This window comes from Leopardus geoffroyi, chromosome A2, assembly GCF_018350155.1.
Source record: "Leopardus geoffroyi isolate Oge1 chromosome A2, O.geoffroyi_Oge1_pat1.0, whole genome shotgun sequence".
Lineage (NCBI taxonomy): Eukaryota > Metazoa > Chordata > Mammalia > Carnivora > Felidae > Leopardus > Leopardus geoffroyi.
Genome location: NC_059331.1, coordinates 29,811,950 through 29,824,408, shown reverse-complemented (window position 1 = coordinate 29,824,408; position 12,459 = coordinate 29,811,950). Strand labels below are relative to the sequence as shown.

General features: G+C 50.3%; 1 protein-coding gene across 6 annotated transcripts in view; it reads right to left on the bottom strand.

The window, feature by feature from the left end:
* Positions 1-12,459, bottom strand: part of PTPRG (protein tyrosine phosphatase receptor type G) — a 719,983-nt gene that overhangs the window by 81,778 nt on the left and 625,746 nt on the right. For 4 of the 6 annotated variants that reach the window (XM_045496940.1, XM_045496944.1, XM_045496942.1 and 1 more), the window contains one exon: positions 3,233-3,365. In XM_045496940.1, coding sequence (XP_045352896.1) covers positions 3,233-3,365 — 133 coding nt within the window. The remainder of the gene's footprint in view (positions 1-3,232; positions 3,366-12,459) is intronic. The other 2 variants (XM_045496941.1, XM_045496943.1) reach the window with 1 other exon arrangement.

Below are 12,459 nucleotides of genomic sequence, written 5' to 3'. Positions count from 1 at the left end.
GACCTCCCTGAATTCCCAGTCCCTGACTTTTTAAGTGGGATGATAGTACCTGCCCTAAGATTTCTTTGGAGAATCACCTAAGACGGTGCCCCCCAAGTGCTCGGCATGGTTCCTGGCACTAAAAGGGGACTCGGAAAACCTTAGCCAGCACTCGTGGAGAAAAAGAAATCAGAGACCTCAGCTTTCATCCTGGATGCATTCAACTGCAGGGTCCACGACTCCGAGTGACCACACTCAGGGACCGGAATAAGAGCTGCAAACAGTCAGTCCTTCGGTGCAGAAACTGCCACCACACTGAGCCGGCTGGAACCCCTGGGTGCCAGGCCTGCCACTGAGGAAACGATCCAGAAGGTGTTGATCTGCCTCAATGCTCCACTTACGTCAAGTCAGCTTGCCAATCACCCGCTCTCACTGTGCCTCAAAAGGCAGAAAAGCAACACTGTCAAAACCGCATTGCCGGCAGGAAATGCCTGTCTCTTCCGCATTGACCCATTTTCTGTGTGAGCTCCCCAATGCTTCCTTCTTTCAAATGAATAAAACACAAAAAAGTTGGGACAGAAAACAGGTCCTGGTCTCCTCTAGGCTGTTCTCCTGCTTAGCCGGCTCATCCGTTCTAATGCTAATTCAATGTTACTTTCCTTCATCTCTAAGAATTTTTCTCCGTCGCATTCACTTTTGTATACGGGCACTCAGAGTCTAGCAAAAAGATCACGTGCGCAGTCTGCTCAAGTTTAAACTTCTGGTTATTTTTTTTTTAATTAATTTATTTTTTAAATGTTATTTTTGAGGGGGAGAGAGGGAGGGAGAGGGGGGAGAGGGGGAGAGCATGAGTAGGGGAGGGGCAGAGAGAGAAGATCTGTGCTATCAGCAAAGCCCAAGGTGGGGCTCGCACTCACGAACTGCAAGATCATGACCCGAGCCAAAGTCAGATGCTTAACTGCCTGAGCCACCCAGGTGCCCCACTTCTGGTTAATCTAGCTTTCAATACATACACATATAGAAGGAAGACCTAATTTTTATACACAAATCGTTATTATTCAATACGTTTTCTATTCAGACTGAGTTTTTCTAAGGAGTATTATCCTTTTCTGATGGGAAAATGCATCTTGAATGGAAGGGCTGTAAGGCTGTCTTTACCCGATTATACAGTCCTTTCCTCCACGTAGCTGGTAGTGTGGACCTGTGTGTTTTGGCTGGCCCGGTTCCCTTGCAGGCTTGGCCACATATCCCATGGCCTCTCTTGGTCACAGTGATCTATTCTCAGCAGGGGGGAGGGGTGCATAGGACCAAGACGGGCCCATCGCAAGCAGCCCTGAGGTTTTTGCTACAAGTGCTCAGCACGGGAACCGTTTCACACTGCAGCTGGTATACAACGGTCACCGGCGTGGGGCAGCCGTGCACCGTCTCCGCGCCTCCGTGGGGAGGGTGTGCAACTCAAACCAACTCACGGCCAAGACAGGAGTGCGCACATCTTTTGCTACTTCTACATACGCAGACCCGTGTTCGGCAGCTTCCAATATACCAGTGGGCTCCAGGCCAGTGTGTGTTTGCAAACCACTTGTCCTGGAGAAGGAGCAACGTGGAGGTGGGGCTAGCGTTCCGGGGCTTATCCCTGACACCATGAAATTTGTGATCCAGCAGGTCTGCAGAACTAAGAGTGTTATAGGTGCCATCAGACACTCAAGGAAGCTGGAGATGAATCCTTATCTCCTGGTTCTACTGAATTTGAACATACGGCCTATCTGCCAGCAGATTCTGTCCATCCCACCTTCAAAATGTATCTAAATCCAATGGATTCCTACCATCTGCATTGCTACCCTCATCACCTCCTTCTGGACTAGTTCAATCAGTCTCTCAGATGGTCTCTTTGCTTCTGCCCCTGATCCTCTCCAAGCTTTTTGCAACATAGCAGCTAAGTAATCCAGAGGTTAGATCATAACATCCTTCTGCAGCAAATCCTACTTATCTCAGGGTGAAAGGCAATGTATTCAGAATAACCCGCAAGGTTGTACTTGACAGAACTCCCCTCTACCCCATTTCTTCCTGATGCCCTCTCCGACCACTCTCCCCTATGCTCACGTGCTCTAGCCACACTGACCTCTTAGCTATTCCTGAAAAATACCAGGCACATTCCTGCCTCAGGGACTTTGCACACGCTGTTTCCTCCACTTGCAACTTGCCCTACATGGAGCCCATTTGAGTCCCTTTGGATCTTAGTCCCTCTTAGATCTTAGCTGAAATATCCCTTGCCACTTAGGGCTTCTTTAACTACTCTGAACACTCACCATCAATCCCAGAATGCCGCCCCTCTTTCCAGATTTAGTTTTCTCCGTTACGCACTGGACACCATCTTAAGTATCCTAGATTTTAATTATCGGCTTTGTTTATGGTCTGTCTCCCCACTAAAAAGTAACCTCCAGGAGAGAAGAATGTCTGGCATATAACAGGAGCTCAAAATTAACTGCAGGAAAGGCAAGAAGGAAGCAAGGGATGGAAACAGGACACCTGCTCATCATGGAGGAAGCTTGTTCAAGGCCAGAAGCCTCCTACACTAGTCTGAAAGGTTAAGGTAGCCAGGCCAACCTACCTTGCTCAGTTAAGCTGGCTTGGAGAAGGTAGCTGAAAAATTCAGAACTGTTAAGCAGAAGCTGCAAGAAGGCTTCCCAGGGGAAGTAGTGAGAACTAGTTCAAGGACAATGATAATACAGGGAGGACTTAAAATCAGCCGTTTTTATATTCCATGTATTAAATGCCACGGAATACGCTAAAGGTTTCCCTACCACCGGATTTTCAGCAAAAGGCTGTGACAAAAATTTTCAGGTCAAGGAAGGTCATTAGGTAGATACAGAAAAGTGAAACATGGCCCCTGAGAAGCTGGAAACGCTACGAACCTCATTAACTCATTTCCCATAAACTAAAACTTCACGTGGAAATGGGATTTGAATCTAGCAAATACCAACGCTGGGATCCGAACCTGGATCTGCCGGATTCCCAATCGAAAGCTCCCGTGGCACTAAATCTCAAGCTCATCCTAAGTGCCCTGATCTCAGAAGAGGCTCCAGCCCAGCAGCTGCTTCCAGATAGAGCAGATCCCCACAATGGTGACCCCAGCAACACTCCAGCTGCCTCACCTTACTGAATGAGAAGCCACGGGCTCCCCTCCCCGGGCAGCGTGCTTACGGCAGAACCCAGCCCACACTTCCCCTCTGTGGGTGCAGCCTGGCTTACTCACCTCCAATAAACTAGCACAGCAATGAGAAGGATGAGGCACACGAAGGTCAAGGCTGATACCACGATCAGAGGGATGATCCACTCCATCCTCCCTGGAGAAGGGCGGCTTATCATTCCAGAGGTGTTCTTTTCTGCTGCAAAGAGAAACCATGGCAGTTAGAGGAGGGGCTGGTGGAGACGGGGAACAGGGAGCCAGAACAAGATACGGAGCTCTGTTCCAGTTTGGGGTGGTTTCCAGAGGACGGAGTTGCCTGCTTCGGCTACCCTAGGATAAGAATGGTCACCTGTAGCTGGCAACACTTCCTACCAAGTCCCAACCCAAAAGGCGCTTTTTCTGGCACTGCCAGTGGGACGGACTCGCGGGTAGAGATCAAGATGTTCTGACACAGAGTTGTGTAAAAGACACACATCCAGCCTCACTCCGAGAGCATGGTGACCCACAGCAGCATTTGGATACACCGAAGAAAGGTGCTCCAGTCTGAAGGCAGCATCGCACTTGCCTCTAGAAAGGGACCAGGGCTGGGGGAGGTGGCCGAGAGCCTCTCAGGGTCCAAACTGCCAGGGCCGGAGGGAGGGCCTGAGGGGTTTTACTAAGATAAGCAGCTACAGCAACAATGGTTATATTCTTCACCTGCTCAGCACCCATCACCGCTTCCTCTAGTACCTGTACCCCATTCTGTTTTGCCAAAGCACCTCTCCCTGAAAGATAGAGTCATAGTGGGACAACCAACCAAGCATGGGACTCCCAGTCTCCCAGGCAAGGGGGGGCGACTGGACATGAACTCCAGGCAGAGCAACAGCTCTCACCCTGGAGTCCCAGCCCACGACTCACAAGACTGAATTATAGAACAATCCAGCAGGAACACCCAGAGGCCACCTACCCAGCAGTTCCTGCCACCCGGATCCCCCGAGATCCCGTTTCTCCAGGTTCTCCTCTTACCCCCATCCTTCTAAAAGTTCAAGGACAAGTGGGGATAGGAAGCCATGCCTCGCTCTGGTCCCAGCACACATCTGCCTCTGAAGAGCAGCCCGTCTAGGGGTTCAAAGGAAAGTCTGAAATGACGTAGGCTTTTCTCTGGTCCACAGATCCCTCTTACCCAAGCAGCTCTTTCCGCTGGCTCTGGCAGGCCTCGGAGGATCTTCACAAGTCCCCAGGAGGCTCCGGAAGAAACCTACTCTCCTTTAGACCGCGGGGGAGATGCTTGGAAATCTCCAGGTGGCGCAAATGGAGCTCAGATGCCGCGTGGGGCTGGGAAGAGCAGGGGTGCCCGCAGCCAATCATGAGAGGCAGGTGGCGAGAAAGCAAAGGTTAACTGTGATCGCAGGGAGAAGCCCCTGGAAAAATCTACAGCTGGCTGCAGGCTGACTTGTTCTCAGCAAGGATCCTTCTGCTCTGCAAAAAGTAGGCCAGCGTTCAGCCAGCCCAGAGTGTCCCTCTGCAGGGTGGCTTAAATGCAGGGCTCATCAGGCTGGGTTTCCAAGTCATAAGGTGGGCTGCCCAGGAAAGAAGGAATTGGCCCTGGGACCAGATTTATAAAGAGGCAAGTCTCCTGAGTAATGAAGACGCGTGTTAGCGAGCTTTTCACTGGCTTCCTCTGGTTTACTTTGGTCCCCTCTTTTGTTTCCCGCACGGGCCTGTCAACACGCAGGGCCAGCCTGATGCCAGCTCACAGGTAAGAAGACAGAGGCAGGCAGGTGAGGCGCACTGTGATGAAAAACCGTAACACGGCACTTCACGGTTTGTAAAGTATCTTCCTCACTGTGCCAGCCCATTTCTCTTGACCCCTCGCTCCACAATTTCTCGTGAGATAGCTACTTGCCAAGTCCCTAGTGCGTGCCAGACGTGGTCCTAGGGGATGGAGACACAGCAGGGTGTCAGATGAAAACAGCCCAGCGCCGTGGGGCAGGCATCACGTAAAGGGGGAGAAGCAGACATAAGAACATGTAATTAGGATAAAATGGATGTGATGCTAAGGAGAGCCCAGGGGGTCTGAACAGGGGAGGAGCTGTCCTGTCTTTGGGATTCTGGAGGGGGCTCCTTGACACGGACACATGAAGGGTGAAGGGGAGTTAGCCAGGCTGAGCACAGGGGGAGAAGTGTGTTCTGGACCGAGAGCATGAGAACGGGGGGAACCACGATAGAGAGGCAGAGGCCACATCAGCCAGGCCCTATACGCTGAATTAGGAACAGGTTCTAGTCCCAAGAGGATTGGAAGCAGGGTTATGAGCTGAGGCTTACAAAGATCCTATGTGCCACGCCTCCCTCGACATAAAGCTTTAATAGCAAAGCTCTGGTGAGGCTGAAAGAACCAGAGTCACAAAATGAGAAGAATCTTGCTGGGCTCCAGCAGGGGGCAGCCCAGCCAGGCAATTATCTGGCTGATGGCCGGGAGTATCTTAAAAACCGGCAGGTCCTGTTCATGGAAAACGTGGCGGGAGGGTTACATTACAGGCCACGTGTCCAAGTGAATTCAGTATCCTCCCTGGGAGGCCTGTGCAAACCGGGTGAACCCCCAGTATCTTATTTCTCTCTGTGCCTCTTGACAAAAAAGTACCCTTTGCCTGGGCTACTACAAGGTAGGCAGGCAGGGGAGGAGGCCAAATGCTAACACCAGGTCCTGTTCATCCTGAGACACTGAAAAGGATGCTGGGCCGAAACAGCCCCGCACGCCCGTCTGTCACTGCGACACCCATTCCAGTTCCAACAGTCATTGGAAACACCAGCTCTGGGGCATCTCTGCCAACCTAAAACCAGTAAACAATGGCCACCCCAGAATTTCTCAGCCTTCTAAGTCCTGGTCTAGCTGTGAGGGTCAATGGCATATTCCATTGCCCCAGAAATCTCATGTGTTGGTGGTTGTGCCTGTCCCTCCCTCATCCCCCACAAAGTGAGAGGGCAAGTTTGCATCATGCTGTTGGGGAGCCTCAAATCTCAGAAAAGTCTTGCCAGAGGAGAGAATGGAGGTCTGCAGAGTAGGGGTCTTGAAGTCACAGCCGGCCTGGGCCCGGGCGAGGCTCAATCTCCGCTTTCACCACTGAGTCATTCCTCTGACATCTCATAGTGCTTGCGTGAGAATTTTGTTTGAGGGGGTGGGGAAGTGACCCTCATCCGCAACACCTTGCCGGGTGAGAGGCCTCTAAGACAATGCTGTCCTGACAGCAGCTGGATTTGTCCAGGTCTCTCCCCTAAAGGCCAGGCAAAAATACAAGTGCTGTTGGACTGCCATGAGAGGCATGATAAAGTTGACCTGATTGTCCGATTTACGGGATTGCTTTGTCCTCGTGGTACCAGGAGCCCGGAGTTTCATCCCATGTGCACACAACCATGTGAAACCGTGTGCCCTGTCCTCAGGAATTCCTCACTGCTCTCAGGGACACCATGGCCTTCCTGCCCACCCATGACCGCCTGCCGCTCCCCACCACTGTGCTCCAGGACCACCCATCCAACCAGGGACCATGCTGGGCCACAGTCCCACCTTTCCACCTTTGTCCCTGCCTTGCCTTCCCACTGCCAGGAATGCCGTTCCCCCTCTGCCCCCAGAAGCTCCCATTGCTCCCTAAATCTGGGCTCAGGGACTACCTTCTCCATGAGGCCTCCCCAGGCCCTCAGTCTGTGCTATCTCTGGAAGGCAGCACAGAGTTTGAGATCACAGTTTCAAGTCCTGGCTCTGCTACTTTCTATGTGACCTTTTTTTTTTTTTTTTAATTTCCGAGAGAGAAAGAATGCACACGTGAGTGGAGGAGGAGCAGAGGGATTGAGAGAGAGAGAGAGAGAGAGAGAGAGAATTCCAAGCACAGGTCTCCATCCCACACCCTGGGATCACCACCTGAGCCTACATCAAGAGTCGGATGCTCAACTGACTGAGTCACCCAGGCGCCACTATGTGACTTCTAACCAATAACCGGAATCATTTCGGGCCTGGAGGTCTTCATCTATAAAAAGGGCTAAAATAACCCTGCTTCACAGGGCGGGGTGCAACATTCATTGGGAAGATACACACAGAACGCCTAGGAGTGTGCCTGGCATTGAGCAATGCTGTGTACCTACCCTCGTTCTCACCAACACCTTCATCATGCACTTCTCTTACTGCACACGCCACACTCCGTTATAACTGCTCTTCTCATTACTAGAAGGTCCCCGAAGGGAGGGCTGACTGCCATCTGTACGTGGAAGAACAGCAGTGAAGCTCTGTCTCCTACCAGCTGTGCATCTCTCTGGGCACGTGACTTAACCTCTCTGTGCATCAGTTTCCTCATCTGTGAATGGAGAGAATATTGCCTACTATGCTGCGGAGCGCGAGGATTATGTGAACTAGTGCATAGAGAACACTTAGAAGGTTGCCTGGCAGCCATCAGCACCTCGTTGATGTTATCGGCGGGATTATCGTCATCACCGTCCCTATCCTCTCCCTCGTCAACACCCCAGCAGCACCACGCGGATGCTGAGGGCTCCCTGGGTGTCTGCAGCATGGGATCCCCACGTCGTATCTGAAAGCCTAAGTGGCAATCACACAGGAGGCTGCCTGTGAGAAGGCACAACCTCAAAGTTTGCCTTGAGATACGACCGCACCACACTTCTTGCTGTCCTTCAGGAGAAACGCCTGTCCCGCTGCCTGACTCAATCCGTGGCCCTCGGAGGACAAAGTCTAACAACACCAGAACTGATGTTGAACTACCAGAAACTACCAGGCACATGTAACATGCTGCCTGGGCTGGATATACACTCTCTTGCTCCCGTGACTTCTTCAGTCCCCTGACAATCTTCCCCACGCTACAGCCCCCAGAGACTGGAACATACTATGAAATTTCGGCACAACCAACAAACATCCTCCATTTCAGAGTCAGGCAGACCTGATTACAAATTCTGGCTCAGGCCTTTCTAGCTGTGTGACTTTGGATAAGTGACTGCCCGTCTCTGAGCCTCGGGTCCCTCCCCTATCAAAGGGAGACAGGATAATGCTCATTCACCTCTCAGAGGACTTCTAAGGATTAAATGAGATAAACCAATGTGAAGCAGATGATGCAAATTATGGCTAGCTAATTGATAGAGCCAGATGCAAGATGAAATCGGGAGGGGGGGGGGTCCTGATTGAAAGTTATTAAGGAGTTTCAAGATGAGGGCGGGGGAGGGGGAGGGCAAGTCCAGGGCCTTCTGAGCACAGGGCTCCGTGTGCCTGCCCAGGTCCCAAGCTCCTGAAGCGGGCCTGACCGGTCAGGCATTAAGCACTGTACCTGTCACGGAGGAGACATCCTCCAGGGAACAGCCATTCTTCTCTTCCTTTCTATGAAACCCAGCACCAGTGCTGCCGATGGGGTAAAATCAGACCCTCCCGGTGGCTGGGAGCGGCTCACCTTCCTTCAGGGCTGCACTCGTGGCCGAGCTGCCTACTGAAAGGGCCGAGCCGAACTTGGCTGCCCCAATCCTGGAGAGCGTGCCCCCTCCCCGATGCTCAAATCCTGACGCCAGAAGGAGTCCAGCCCCTTTGGGCTCGTGGAGCTTCTTTCTGCTCACCTCTATCTCTGATTTATCCAGATGGGCCGGTGTTCCCAGCAGAACCGGCCTTCCATCTCTGCCCGCCACGGGTTGTGTGAACCTGCAGCCTGGCTTGGCGCCCCTCCCCCACTGATTATTATTGGACTGAGTTTGCTGCCAACATTGAATAAGCGATTTGGTTCGCATGAAAAAAAAAATCAACAATGGAAGCTCCTACCAGAAGTGTTTAAGGTTGGCAGCACAGGCCTGAATCCCCACACGGCAAACGTCAGCTGGAAGTGAGCAGAACACTCTTTTTCCAGACAGGGCATGTGTCACGAGTTTGCCACAGTCCTCACTGCTCCCTCATGTCACACACCAGACCTGCCGCCCTCACGCCTGCCTCTGCTGCCAGCTCACTCTAGCCAGCCTGATTTCAGGCTGCAGGGGGGGCACTCTGACCCGAGGAAGAGCAGAACAACACAGACTCGGGTAATTTTAAAGGGCCTCATCATCAAACGCAAGAATTATGGTGTAAGAAACTCCTGACCAGGCATTTGACAATCACGAACCTGGCTCAAGGAAAGAAGCTGTTTCTGTACAAGGCCCCTTCCCCAATTCAAGATTTATTTCCGAAGAGATTTTATTTTTCAACCCATTCGAAACTGACCAGGCTTTGGCTCCAACTGTACAATGGTGCCCGCCCCCCCCCCCCCCCGCCCCCGCCATGAACTTGGACCTTTCCCATCCTCTTTCCAGAGCCGCATCTTGCTGGCACGTGTGTACCAGGAAGAAATGGGACAGGGGTCACAACTTACACCCACCTGTCCCTGCAGCGCCATGGCTGCGACGTGCAGATAAAGGGCTGCCAGGAAGGTAAGAAGACGGAGGCCAGGAGACGGAGCCTGCTTCTGAAATGCCTTCCAGATAAAACTTAGAGCAAGATGCAAACTAACCCTCTCTGAGCATTCACAGGAGCGAGGCAAGGATTAATGACCTCCCCGTATCCCTCTCTCCCCTCAGGTTTTATTTCAGCATCCAGGAGAATCTGAGTAAAGTGCCTCCATTCTGCTTTTTAAAAAAATTAAAAAAAAAAAAAAAAGAAAAGAAAAACAGTTTTCAGTGGCATATGTCATCACTGAATTAATGCTGTTTGCCTTTTACTGGCTTGGCTCCCATCCCAGTAGAAGCAAATAAAAACGGAGTACAATGTACTATAAATGCTACAGGCAGTGATACATCAGACGGACCAATGTGAAGCGCTTCCTACCCCACGGTTAGCGCTCACCCTCTGCAGCAGGACAAAACCCCTACGCTGTCAAGATGACAATGAGCTTGGATCCAAGGACCGCCATCAGGAGTACGGGAAAGTGGGACACTTTCACCATTCAGGAAAGGTCAAGAGAAGGACAAACGGCACACTCATAATTCAGCCTGGTTCAACTGTGGGCAACTTGACTACGTTTGCTCTGGGTAACACCACTCATTAAAAACCACCCACATTTGTGAATTCAGACGCTTAAGAAAAAATCTATGATAAAAAAAAAAAACAAAACATAAAATTTACCATCTTAACCATTTCTAAGAGTACAGTTCAGCAATGTCAAGTACATTCGCACTGTTGTGCAACAACCTCCGGAATGGAAACTCAATACCCATTAAACAACAACTCCCCCCCCCCCCCCCCCCCCATTCCCCAGCCTTTGGTGTCTGTCTTTCCTTCTCCGTCTCTATGACTTTGACTGACTGTAGGCACTTCGCGCAAGTGAGATCATATATTTGTCTTTTTGTGCCTGGCTTATTTCACTTAGCATAATGTCCTCAAGGTTCACCTACATCGTGACAAGTATCAGAATGCCCTTTCTTGTTGAGGTTGAATAACATTCCATTGTATGTAGATACCACATTTTATTTATCCATTCATTTGTTTGGGTAACAACCCAAATGGGCATCCCTTGGCTACTGCGAAAATGCTGCAATGAACAGGAATGTATAAATATCTCTTTGAGACCCTGCTTTCAATTCTTTTGGGTATATACCCGGCAGTGGGTTCGCTGGATCATATGGTAGGTTCTATTTGTAATTCTTTTAGGAACCACCATATTGTTTTCTACAGCGGCTGTCCCATTTTACATTCCCACCAACAGTGCACAAGCATTCCAAATTCTCTATGTCTTCACCAACATTTTGTTATTTTCTGTTTTGTTTTGTTTTGTTTTTTTTTTTTGATGGTAGCCAAGCAGATGTGAAGTAAAAAGGTGGCTGGTTTTTTACGGGGTTACAAAATTTGTCTTTATTCTTCTTGAGCCCTGACATCATCTACACCATGGCTGCAAAGACATGACTGTCAGTTACAAACACACATATTCTCCTGCAAGGGGCCCTGGCTCTGTGTTCCTATTACCATGCTTGAGCTAGATCAGCCATCATGTATTTCCATTTATATTACCACCCGGAGTTCTTGTGAATAAGCACTCCTTACCCCCTCACAGAGAGCTCCCTTCATCACCAACAATCAAACAATAGTCTGTCATGTCTATTTCAATTAGGTGTTGGAAAATTGAGGGTGTTTGATAAATCCCAGTTTAATTCTAAGCCCTATACACGGGCTGGTCCTGATCTACCAAACCATCGCCATAGATGCTTTGTTGCCAACATCATGTGCCTCTGCCGTCAGCTGGGACAGAGGCTGTACACCCTACCTTGTCAAAGACACCACCCCCTACAACCTGAATTCCCCACTCCAGTCTCTTTGGAAACCCACCCATTCTGGTTTCCCACACCAAGAGAGACATAATCTGTCCTAGTTCAAAGATCCCTCAGTGGGGAACGCCAGCGTCCAAGGGCCCAGACACTTTGTGGGAGGCGACGAAACCACAGCAGCACTGAGTAAACCCCTTGAAGCCACTCCAAGCTAATTTCCTGGGACACTCCTAGGAAGGTGATAGCCAAGAACAGGGGTGATCAAGATGATCTAGAAAACACCTCCTAAGAAAGAAGCCTGACCAAGAAAGCTAGCTCTGGCTGCAGATTGCTTTGGAGAGTCCATACAAGAGTCCATACAAATGCCGCCATAATTTTTTTTTTTTTTTTAACATAGTTGTGTTACATCCTCTGCTCCCTCGACCTCCGTATACTACGGCTGGGTATCACACACATGATTTCTGTCCTATCTTCACGAGCCCTTCCTAGTACTTATTTTTGTCCTTAATTATTTCTTTCCTCAAGTATACTTTGAAAAGGAAACTTTGTATTAAGAGGATAAATCAGTTTCTCAACCCCAGCACTGTTGAACATTTGGGACCAGGTAGTTCTCTGTGGTGAGGGGAGAGTCTGTGTTAGTGTAGGATGTTCAACAGCATCCCTGTCTTCTGCCCAACTAGATGTCAGGAGCAGCCCCCTCCCTAGATGTGACAACCAGAAATATTTCCAGATATGGCCAAATGCTTTCGGGAAGAAGGGGGGGACAAATCCTCAATGGTTGAGAACCTCTGCCATAAACAGAAAACTAGTATTTTTTCTAAAGCACACATTCAAATATTCACTTAGTAATCAAAATTTCATCTGAAATCATCTTGTGTTGCCCACTCGGGATAAGTCCAAAGCCAGAAGGAAGGGAGCACAGCTTGAGGTGGGTTCCCCTGGATCTGGGAGTCAGGGCCTGTGTCCGAGTTCCATCTCATCACGTGCTGTGTTGCCTGGGCACGTTCCTTAGGCTTCTGAGCCTCGGTTTCCTCACTGGCCAAAGGTGGTAA